Source organism: Diceros bicornis, chromosome 36 (assembly GCF_020826845.1).
Source record: "Diceros bicornis minor isolate mBicDic1 chromosome 36, mDicBic1.mat.cur, whole genome shotgun sequence".
NCBI lineage: Eukaryota > Metazoa > Chordata > Mammalia > Perissodactyla > Rhinocerotidae > Diceros > Diceros bicornis.
This window is the reverse complement of record NC_080775.1, coordinates 12,771,726-12,784,296: the sequence shown is the minus strand read 5'-3', so window position 1 is coordinate 12,784,296 and position 12,571 is coordinate 12,771,726. Positions and strand designations below refer to the sequence as shown.

The following is a 12,571-nucleotide window of genomic DNA, read 5'->3' as shown; positions in this document are numbered from 1 at the left end:
CCAGGGGCCCGCCCAGTGGCATAGTGGTTAAGTTCATATGCCTCGCTGCGGCAGCCTGGGGTTCGAGGGTTTGGATCCCGGGCACGCACTGACACACCGCTTGTAGAGCCATGCCATGGCGGCGTTCCATATAAAGTAGAGGAAGATGGGCACGGATGTTAGCCCAGGGCCAATCTTCCTCTGCAAAAAGACGAGGATTGGCAACAGATGTTATCTCAGGGCTAATCTTCCTCACACACAAAAAAACAAATTCTATTTCAAAGTTTCCATTTTAAAAATCCGTGGAATAGGGGCCAGCCCAGTGGCGCAGGTGGTTAAGTGCACGTGCTCTGCTGCGGCAGCCTGGGGTTCACCGGTCTGGATCCCGGGCACACACCGATGCACCACTTGTTGAGCCATGCTGTGGCGGCGTCCCATATAAAGTAGAGGAAGATGGGCACGGATGTTAGCCCAGGGCCAGTCTTCCTCGGCAAAAAAGAGGAGCATTGGCATCGGATGTTAGCTCAGGGCTGGTCTTCCTGACACACACACACAAAAAAATCCATGGAATATATGTATGTGTATTTATATGGTATTTCACTTACTGTAAGATATTATTTGTAATGCCATTATTTTGTGTACCACTAAGAAAGAAAAACATATTACCAATTAAACTATGACAACTTATTCAAAGAATTTTTATTTTCTACTTATAAAAAAAGTTATTTTAGACTTAGACACAGATGTTTATCACCTGGCTTGCTCTTTCTGTGCCTTTGTGTGAATACAATAACTTTTCATTTCAATAACAAATCACAGCAGATTTTTGGAAGACATTTTAAACAGCAATCAAACTCAAATGCATGTTATATCAACAATGCATATACCCAACTGATGTAATGACGATATGAACAGCTACGACCAAGGTGACACACACATACAGGCAATGACTACTATCATGACTGCCGCCCGGCTGACAGCAACTCTAAGACACTATCAACGGTGAGAAAACATGCTGACTTCAGAGACATCAAAATGTGAAAAATGTGCACTTAGAATCAGTGAGATACAGTTGATCCATAATTCTTATATTACACAGCTATGAGGCTATTACAATAAATTTTAAATTTTTACATCAATACAATTTGTACGTCACTTCAATAATCAAAATGCTATAACTAAATAAGATAATTCAAAAGTAAGAAAACGAATATATCAATCACCTAGAGAATTGTTAGAAAAGAAAAAAGGGATCAAACTGTTTTGTTATCTGCATATGAAAAACTGGAGCTCTTACCTGAATGATGATCAGGAGACAGATTCCAGCGCCCATTTCAGCAGGATCCCCGTACATGCCCGTCATGACGTACACAATGGCTTGCCCAATGGTAATGATCATGCCAAATACTGACAAAAATTAGGGGAAAAAGAGTACGTGCTTACAACCAGAGACAAAAAAGACTAGGAAAATCTCTTTCAAAAAATAACTTTTCAAAAATTACAAAAAATACCACAAAATTCTCAAATTTGGAAAAGGCTCTTTAACTGTGTTAATGCTCACGTTTCTGGGCTCCATTGAACAGGGCTCTATCTTTGGGTGTATCTCCAACCTCAATGATTTTGGCTCCAGCTAACAGCTGCATGATCAGCCCAGACGTTACAATTGGGGAGATACCCAATTCCATTAACGTTCCTGTAAAGGAAGCGGAAAGAAGTAAATAATCTTTACTGTACCCAATGCAGATTAATTTAGAAGCATCTCAGTCCGTAACTACATCTATTGAAATACATGCTTAAATGTCAACAAGCAAACTTTCATTCCTTAAACATCAATTGCTAAAAAAAAATCTCATTTAACACAGCCTTGCAACAATGCATTAAATCAAAATTACTATAAATACTACAAAAACGTAAATTTCTGTAAATTCTAAACTTAAAATGTTAAAGAAATTCTTTGAAGAATATCTTTCAAGATTAATGTCCAAATCATTATTTTTAAAGCTTACACTAAATATTTTAATGCAAAATAAAAAAATTACATGCGAAGCCCAAAAATTAAATACCAAGTTAATAAAAATATTCAAGAATATTTGTGACTTTTTAAATTCAAAATATAAAATTACACAGAAAAGTCATCTAAATCAATGTTGTAGAATATTTAGTGGTATAAAAATGTTAATGACACAGTGGGTAGGCAAAAAAAATTGGAAAATAGTAAGTACAGTCTGATTTCATTTAATATTTAAGTGGAAAAATAGTTTTCCTATCATTTTAGTCTAGTTGTTAAGATGTTTATATTGTTATTTTTACCCAGTGGGATTATGGACAATTTTAATTTTCTTTTTTTTTTGCCTCTCTCTACTAAGCTTTTCTTTACAGAAAATATATATTTCATTTACAGTGAAAAATAAGAAAACCATAAATGCCAATGTGTAAGGTAACATGTAGAACAAAGTACTTCTACATGGTCAAGACTGTGTTTCCATGGGTCATTCTGTCACATCACAACCTTAAATCCTGGATTTTATAAGTGCTGAAAAAGTGCCCTTAGTATGAGAAAAGACTCCATCTTAGGAGGATTCTTCATGTCTCGTCAGATACTTCTCCGATACTGAGAGAGAAAAACATTTCTTATCATTAAAACCAGTAAGTAGGTAGGTTAGTAGATAGATTTTTTTTTTAAGTCAAATCACCAAAATTTATAACTGTCAAATGGATCTAGTCCAAAAATAAATCCAACCAAGCTTTAACAAAAATTTCATATAGTAAATATGGCACCTCAAATCTGTAGGGAAAAGAAGGATAAATGGACCTTGGCAAATGACTATCCATTTATAGAAAATGAAGCCTAGATTCCTTACCTCATGCCTTACATCAAAATAAAGGCTGAATGTATAGAAAATTTAACTATAAAAGACAAACGACAAAAGTACTAGAAGTGAGTATGTTTATAATCTTGGAAAAGAAAAAGCCTGTCTAATAAGCATGACAAAAAACCTAGAAGCCACAATGAAAAAGATGGAAGATATGATTAGATACAACTATGAAACTTCCATGTGGCAAAAGACAGCATAATAATTAAAAGGAAAACATTCAAACACCAATGACAAAGAGCTTGTATCTCTCATACGCAAAGAGTTCTTACAAATCAATTCAAAATTTGACAAACCAATAGAAAAGATATGAGAGATATACGGCATGGCTGGCCACACTGACCTCCTCACTGTTCGTCGAACACATCAAGCACACTTGCACCTCACGGCCTTTGCACCTGCTATTCCCTAGAATGTCCCTCCTCCATATCTTCCCACGGCTTTCTCTCTCATGTCCTGCAGGTCTCTGCTCAAATGTCCCTCCCGACTCCCAAAATATACTTTATGTAGAATCTAGCTCTCCAAATAGACTAATATAAACTCCATGACAACAGAGACATTGTCTTGACCACTGCTCTAATCTCAGCACCTAGCACAAAGCTCGGGACATAGTAAGAACAATAAATATCTGCTAAATGAATGAGTCAACAAATCATGGCATATCCATATAATGGAACAGTATATGACCTTTAAATGAAATAGCTCATCCAAGATATTAAGAAAACACACCAAGTAGCAGAATAGTTATATACTATACCTTATTTTTTAGTTAAAAAAAAAGTATATAGGGGCCAGCCTGGTGGCGTAGCGGTTAAGTGCGCGCGCTCCACTTTGGCAGCCCAGGGGTCGCAGGTTTGGATCCCGGGCACCGACACACACACCACTTATCAAGCCATGCTGTGCTGGCATCCCACATATACAGTAGTGAAAGATGGGCACGGATGTTAGCCCAGGGCCAATCTTCCTCAGCAAAAAGAGGAGGATTGGCTATGGATGTTAGCTCAGGGCTAATCTTCCTCACCAAAAAAAAAAAAAAGTATATAAATTTATATATGTGAATGTATATGCAGAGAAAAGGCCTGGATGGATATTCACCAATCTATTACCTTCCCAGGAGTTATTCCTGAGAAAACTTTTATTTTCAGCTTTATCTAAATCTGTATATAAATGTTGGTGCATTTTTAATAATAAACCAATACCACTCTTCTAATTAAAAAAATTACCAAAAAAATCCTCCCATGATCCAGCCTCTGCCTATCTCTTTAGCCTCATGACCAGCACCCCCACCCCAAATTTCCCAGACTGCACCACGCTGCCTTACGCACGCGTGCTCTGCTCAGGCTTCCCTCTCCCAGGGGTCCACAGGCTAAACTGCAATTCAAAAGCTCTTCCAGCATCACCTCCTCTGACACCGCAGATCAAGGTCTTTCAGTCCCATGAAAAACCCAAGGACAGACTTCAGAGGGCCCAGGAATCTCCTGAGATTTTACGCAAAATCTATGTGTATGAGTGTACATGCATTTTTTTTGGGAGACTATACATACATTAGATTCTCAAAGAAAACACGGCCCATAAAACGATGGAGAACCAAAGTTCCAGACAGTGCTAAGCACTCCATTCTCTGTTGTACTCCATCTCTGTACATATTTCTACTATTACAATAAATACACAGTCTTGTAATTATTTATATATTGGTCTTTTCTAGGCAATAAGTTTCTTTTACCATATCCTCTCCCTCCCTGCAGACATCAAAAAATAGTCATTTCCACATTTTCAGATCTATGTGATGTCAATACTAGCATGGAAGCAAAAGAAAAGAAGTACATACCTCTGTTGGATGCAAGAATAACTCTCATCCAGTAGAAAGGATCTGCAGAATCTGATGACATGATTCCAAACAGTGGTATCTACAATATTACATAAAATGTTTTACAAACATGCATTATATTAATTAAGCTTGAACTTAACTTATAATGTATTCTCTTAATATTTGCAATACATAAAAAAACCACTACTGGGGCCGACCGGGTGGCACAAGCAGTTAAGTGTGCGCGCTCCGCTGCGGTGGCCCGGGGTTCGCCGGTCCGGATCCCGGGCGCACACCGACGCACCTCTTGTTAAGCCATGCTGTGGTGGCGTCTCATACAAAGAGGAGGAAGGGCACGGATGTTAGCCCAGGGCCAGTCTTCCTCAGCAAAAAGAGGAGGATTGGCAGATGTTAGCAAAGGGCCGATCTTCCTCACACACAAAAAAAACCACTACTTATGTTCTAAAACAAAACAGACATAACTTAAAGGTAAAGTTCTTTAATGAAAATAAAAATAACAGAAATCACTACTTACAGCATTTCACTAGTAAATATTCCTACGAGCATGGAGATTTATTGCACAATGTGCATGTACTTAACCCTACTGAACTGGACACTTAAAAAGATGGTAAATTTTATGTTATGTGTTTTTTACAATCAAAAAAAATACTCCTATCAGCAAATTTTAGGATATACCTACCTAGTCATAGAATAATTTTGCAAAGTTAAGGGTACTGATGACAGCCAAGGTCACATTCCAAATGTAAGACTGAAGATAACATATACAGTGGAATATTATGCAGACACTAAAAATAATACTTATGAAGTCTGTAACAGCGTGAAGAAGTGCTTACGCTGTAATATTAAGTATAAAACAGTGGTTCTCAAGCTGGGGCAATTTTGTCCCCCAGGGGACATTTGGCAACATCTGAAGACATTTTTGGTGGTCACAACTTGAGGGCAGATGCTACTGGTATCTAGTGGGTAGAGGTCAGGGATGCTGAACACCCTACAATGCACAGGACAGCTCCCACAACAAAGAACTACCCGGCCTGAAATTCAGTGCCATTGTTGAGAAGCCCTGGTATAAAAAGACTAGTACAGAATTACATAAAGTTCAGTGCTGTAAAAATATGTATAGAAAACAAAAATAGGTATAAATATTTTCTAAAATCTTGAAGAGTGATTATCTGTAGGTGGTGGGATTATGGTTGACTTTTTCTTTTTTATTCTTTTCAGTATTTATCAAATTCTCTTTAATGAGCATATATTACTTTTTAATCAGGAAAAAAAACCTGAACTTAAGAATGCTTCCTATTATATGACCCATGTTTAGGACATACCCCTCCCTCACCATGCAGGGATCAGACACAAAGAAAAATACATTTCCAATTTCAAAAACCTCTGTATGAAGCCGATTTCAAAAGAAAAAAAGTTCCACAAGATGCTGGCGGCAATTTTAAACAACCCATCTGGTCAACCTAAACCTCTCTGGACATCTGAATTGATTAGCTGGGTGGCAAAACTGGTGAAGCAAGAAGCATGAATATTTTATGTGCACCCTATAGCTACAGACCCTCTTCAGCTAAAGTGAGAGATGGGGAGGAAGCAAGTTATTGTATAAAAACCAATTCACACTACAGGATAGTCCATACCACAATATTCCCTAAGCGGGAGAGAGGTCAGTCCGTCAAACTACTCTGCTTAATTGTGCATGACAGAGACAGCCATTACCTCCACAATTAGATGCTTTGTGGGATACTAAACAGGAATAAGTCAGTCGACCTCCCCTAAGTAATGGTATTCCCTCCTTTCCTGTACTCAACAGGATTATTACTATTATCAGTGTCTAACTTTATTCCTCTTAGTAAATTCCATAGCTACAGGATCACATAGAACAACAGTTGGGCAGCAACAGCAGCTATTTGCTATCACTCTGTCACAGTTGCAGAGTTCCAGACTTTTTTATTATATTACCTACAATAAACGGTTTCAACTTGACAAACCACAGTATAGTACTTCAGAGAAACAAGTATCCCATGGTTTAATGGAAACTCTGAACCAATCAGATGGACAAATAGAGAATTAGCACTAGGGATTTCCAAAGGCAGTGGGAACTGATAACCAAGCAAGAAATTTCTGGGCTAAGATGGCAAGCTGCAATTAAGTTACAGAATTTCTCTTCCCAATACATAAGAAAACACAATTTTTGAAACATGTAAAATTATGTTAAAAATAATAAAGGAAACCTCAACTAAAATTGGTGTTGAGAAGGCCTGTAGAGGGAGTTCTCATGCCCTACCACTCTTGGTCAATTACTGACCCCAACGGGAAGAGGGGTACCTTGCATTTCCAAACACGGGGTGCAACTACTTTAATACTCCAGTGGGAGAACAGAAGGCTTCTTTTTTGCTCAGCAACAAGCCCAGCCAACGGAAAACATCACAGCTCAGTCAATGAACTCATCACTTGAACTTTTACTTTCCTCCAATGAACTTTCATTTTTTTCTTTGCTGATGACTTCCTTTCCTTGTACCGCCCTCCTTACTATAAAAGCCTTCCATGTTGTGCAATCCCTTGGAGTATCTCTCTGCTTGCCAGATGAGATACTGCCTGATTCAGAAATCGTTTAATAAAACCAATTAGATCCTCAAATTTACTGAGGTGAATTTTGTTTTTTAACAATAGTAAAAGCTAACATGAATGAAAAAAGCTAAGGAAAAGGAAAAAAAAAAAAAAAAGAACCCATAAAGCAGTCTAACAAGAAGAGGGATCATGAACTTGAAGCACTGGTGGTCATGGGGACGAGAAAACAACAGACAACTGAGGAGTAGAGAGACTCAGCACAAAGCTGCTCCAACCATCACAATGGGAAGGCAACAGAATCCTCAGAATTCCTAAAACATTCCACACCTAGAGAAGAGCAGGCTGTACAAACAACCTTATCTTTTTGCCTCCTTTGGCTAGGACGGAGTAGAAACAGCAGCTGAGAAGAAATGGATGAGAAAAGTGAGCAATGGGGCTTTTGCTAGTGCAACTGACACTCACAGGACTACACTGAATTGGGAACTGGGCAACGATCTGAAGTCAGGAATGGAATAGAGCCCTCCTCAGTCAGGTGATGAGAACCCTCACGAGACATTTAAAAAAAATCTAAGAAGAAAGAGAGAGCAGAGCCCAGGCAGCATTTAACTGCACTTATCTCACCTCCCGCCATTCCCTCGAGCTAAAAAAAACTGGGTAGAACAGGAGACCCCAAACCCTTAAACTGTGGCTGGGAGGGGAAAATAAACCTGTTTGAGATTCAGTCGCAAGAGAATCAAGAAATGACCAGCACTGGGCAGAAGTGCCTAAGCATGAGGAAGACAAAAGACATAGTTTAGCAACTACGTAAACATATTACAGAAAAAAAAGTAAAGTAACATAAAATGCACAAATTAATTTACTGCATCAAACAGTCGTAAGAAATGTCACACTTTTCTTTGACTAATGTTTCTTCTTGGCTTCTTGGGTTCTAGCTGCAAAGCTTGAAGTATCTACTATCTAGCCATTTACAGTAAAATGTTTGCTGACTCTTGGATTAGAAGATTCAATATTGTCAAGGTGGTTAATTCTCTCTAAATTGACCTACAAATTCAAAGCAATACAAATCATAATCCCAGCAGGCTTTCTTATAGAAACCAACAAGCTGATTCTAAAATTTATATGGAAATATGAAGAACCTAGAATAACTAAAACCATTTTGAAAAGAAAGAACAAAGTTGGAGGACTTTTACATCCTGATTATAGGACTTAGTATAAAGCTACAATAATCAAAACAGTGGGGCTTACCATAACGATAGAATCTAGATCAACGCAACAGAACAGAGAGTACAGAAACAGATCCACGCTTATATGGTTAATTAATTTTCAACAAAGATGCCAAGGTAATTCAATAGAGAATGGATAGCCTTTTCAACAACTGGCTGTCTATATAGAAAAAAATGAACCCCAACCTTACCTCATGCCATACACAAAAATTAACTTGGAACAGACCACAGACCAAAACATACAAGCCAAAACTGTAAAATATTTAGAAGAACACAGGAGAAACTCTTCACAATCTTATAACAGGCAGAAATTTCTTAGATAGGAAACAAAAACTATGAACCATCGGAGAAAAAGATAAACTGAACTTCATCAAAATTAAAAACTTCTGCTCTTTAAAGATACTGTTAAAAAAATGAAAAAGCATGTCATAGACTAGGAGAAAATATTCGTAATACATATATCTGAGAAAGGACCTGTATCCAGAAAATATAAAAAAGTGCATATAATTCAATAATGAGACAATAATGCAATTTTTTTAATGGACAAAAGATTTGAAAAGACACTTTACAAAAGATAAATACCCAGTAAGTACATGAAAAAGTTGCTCAATATCACTTGCCAGGGAAATGCAAGTTAAAACTTCAATATCATTTATCACGGCAATGCAAGTTAAAACCACATCCAATAGAATGGCTAATACTAAAATGCTCAACAATACCAAGAGTAGGCAAGGATGCAGAGCAACTGGAACTCCTATACATAGCTTGTGGGAATATAAAATGGGGTGACAACTTGGAAGAGAGTTTGACAATTTCTTACAAAGTGGAACATATATTTACCATACAACCCAGCAACTCTACTCCTAGGTATTCACCCAAGAGAGATGGAAACAAATATCCACAGAAAGTCTTGTACAGGAATGTTCACAGCAACTTTTTGTTATAGCCAAAATCTGGAAACAACCCAGATGTCCAAAAAGTGAAGACATGAACAAACTGTGATACAGTCATACAGTAGAACACTACTCAGAAATAAAAAGTGATGAATTACTGCTATACCAACAACATGGATGAATCTCAAACAGCTGGTGATGAAGATGTCAGACACTAAGGAGTAATACTCTATGATTCCATTCACATGAAACTCTAGAAAAGATAAACTAAAGGAACAGAAGGCAGATCAGTGGTTGCCTGGGACCGGGGGTGAGGTGGGGATTGACTAAGAAAGAGTACAGGGAACTTTCTAGAGTGACAGAAATGTTCTATATCCACTGAGGTAGTAGGGACATGGGTGTATACATGTGTCAAAACGCTTCAAAATGTACACTTAAAAAATGGGTGTAGGGGCCGGCCCGGTGGCGCAAGCGGTTAAGTGCGCGCGCTCCGCTGCAGCGGCCCGGGGTTCGCTGGTTCGGATCCCGGGCGCGCACCGACGCACTGCTTGGTAAGCCATGCTGTGGTGGCGTCCCATATAAAGTGGAAGAAGATAGGCACGGATGTTAGCCCAGGGCCGTCTTCCTCAGCAAAAAAGAGGAGGATTGGCGGATGTTAGCTCAGGGCTGATCTCCTCACAAAAAAAAAAAAAAAAAAAATGGGTGTATTTTACCATACATAAGTTATACCTTCCTAAAGTTGATTTTTATGTTAATGGAGGAAAAGGCAATTTCCAAGGTGTTACAAGTAGATGGTAGGAATATGAATGATTGTTCTTTTCTTCTCTGTATTTTTTAAAAGTTCTCTCTCCCTGACCACCAAAAACAATTTTAAACTAAGTACAGTCGTAAATATTTTAATGATCAAATCATTTCATTTTTCAAAAAAATATATTTGGCTTTTTCCCAGATTATGGACTTAAACTGTTCTACTGCTTCCTAATACAATTTTTTTAAACTTCCTTAGATGTATTTCGATAGCTTTTCAAAATCCTCAAAAAACTTTCATCTAAATTATCTAAGTTAATTCTCACAACAACCCTGTGACATGGACAGGTCACATTTTATTGTTTTACGAATTTAATCTCTGCAAAATTTTATTAAAAAGTATCACTGAATTTTATTAATTTATAAACACAGTATATCCCTGGGATTCTAGAATTTGACTTTTTGGGATTTTTAAATTAATTCACGGTATTTACAACATGATTAAAGGCAAACAAAATGGAAAAAAATATTTGCAATATATATGTCAAAGGTTTAACACTTTTATATTTAAAAATCTGTCGTAAATCAGTATGAAAAAAACTCAAGAAAAAAATTGGTAAAGATCATTAACTGAAAACCAAAAGGAAAAAAGAACAAGTGTTCAAATCCACTAGTAAATCAAAAGAAATACATAGAATAAGACACTAACCATGTTCACTATCAACTCGGATTAAAAATAATGATGCTCAAAATAATTCAGTGTATTTATTATTTTAACTAAAATAAGTTTCTCAAATTCTAACTAACCAAAACCTTAGAACAACAGTACAGACATTTACTTACTATCAAGGTTACATACCTGACAACATACTAAGAAAATGAAGAGCGTTATAGCAGTCCATAGTACCTTCTCTCTAAACTGGATCTGTACAACGAAATATAAAGAACGATCAATCAAAACCAAGAAACAGCAAATATAAAGTAAAAATCCATATTAAAGCATAACCAACATTCCCCATCATGACATGCTCCTATTAGTTACTCTTAAAATGCTCTCACTCTAATTAGTAGCAGCTAACGCAAACAGCTGAACTTCTCAAACATATCTTTCTTTACTTTTCCAAGAATTGAGTAATTTAAATATAGGCAGGCCTCATCACTCTGTACTGTGTTAACTGAAACTGAAAAGGATGAAAAGCAAGACACAGAACCAACAGTCACACATTTCAGTTATCACAGTATTGTGGAAAGCTAGGATTGCCTGTATTATTATTATATGAATACTTCATAGAATATGAAAAGCTAGAGTTTCTGAGGACGCCTGACATGGAACTGGAACAACTATTTTTACAACCTCTAAGCAATAAAAAAATATATATATACTTCTAAATAAAATAGTAAGTTTAACAAAAGTTTTACTTATCTCTTTCTATGTCCCTATTCCTATTAGTTTCATGAGAAATGGGAAAGTACAGAAGAAGAGAAATGGCTGGGAACTGGTCAGTTTGGGATTAACAATATTTCTGGAATTTAAATACCTTAGCTTCAAAAGTGCACAATGATGGAAGAAAAATTTGATGTGGTCACAATATCTTCAGAATGCATTTCTGTGATTTTTCTTTGTGTTGAATGAATCAAAAAAATGGGAAGTATATACTTGCACACTCGCAATTCATTTATGTAAAACAGCCGTACTCATCAAAACTGATACAGCAGACTGGGTCACTCACGGTGCAGAGGATCACTATAGACAGGAGAATACTACAGCTTATCTAACATATGGGCCAAAGGAACACTTGGTTTGGAAATGTTACAACTTAAAGAACAGTCATTTTTGAAACGGCGAGAAAACCTATCTAGATTTAAACAGGTCTAGACTAGTTTTATTCACTTTGTGCCTCTTGCAAAGGAGGAGGAGCAGGTGATATTTTTCCTATTACAACCAGAAAAGGGTTGGGGGAAGTAAATCCATCCTCCCAGTTTAGCAGAATAAGTCATTTAGCTGCCCTCTATACTACTAAAATATTATACTTACTTTCCTTTCAGGTTTCTGAATTTCTGGTAGAACTGCACAGAAAGGTTTGATAACTTCTAAAAATTTGACTGTTTAAAAAAAAAAGAATAAATGTGCCTATTACAAAGTTTTAAAAAAGAGATGTAACTTTTTACAGAAGCAAATACAAATGTTCTCTAACTTTTAATAGCAATCCATCCCACCCCCACCCCCAAAATTAATTAATCATAATGCTCTCCATTTCAAATATATACAGGAAGAGAAATAATTCAAGGGACAAAAGAATCCAAAAGGTTTAAGGGCTAGCCGGTAGAAGCAAAGTAATCCAGTATCCTTTAACCATGGTTTTGCTTCCTCATGCTTGAATCCAGCTCTTTCATATACACAGAAAGGGAATAATTCAACCAGCATCATCACATCAAAAAGAGCAAACGCAGTCTATTATGTTA

General features: G+C 36.9%; 1 protein-coding gene across 3 annotated transcripts in view; it reads right to left on the bottom strand.

The window, feature by feature from the left end:
* Positions 1-12,571, bottom strand: part of SEC61A2 (SEC61 translocon subunit alpha 2) — a 213,507-nt gene that overhangs the window by 13,706 nt on the left and 187,230 nt on the right. For 2 of the 3 annotated variants that reach the window (XM_058532419.1, XM_058532420.1), the window contains exons 2-6: positions 12,144-12,211; positions 10,968-11,033; positions 4,681-4,759; positions 1,541-1,672; positions 1,277-1,386 (exon numbers count right to left, since the gene is read on the bottom strand). In XM_058532419.1, coding sequence (XP_058388402.1) covers positions 1,277-1,386; positions 1,541-1,672; positions 4,681-4,759; positions 10,968-11,033; positions 12,144-12,211 — 455 coding nt within the window. The remainder of the gene's footprint in view (positions 1-1,276; positions 1,387-1,540; positions 1,673-4,680; positions 4,760-10,967; positions 11,034-12,143; positions 12,212-12,571) is intronic. The other variant, XM_058532421.1, reaches the window with a different exon arrangement.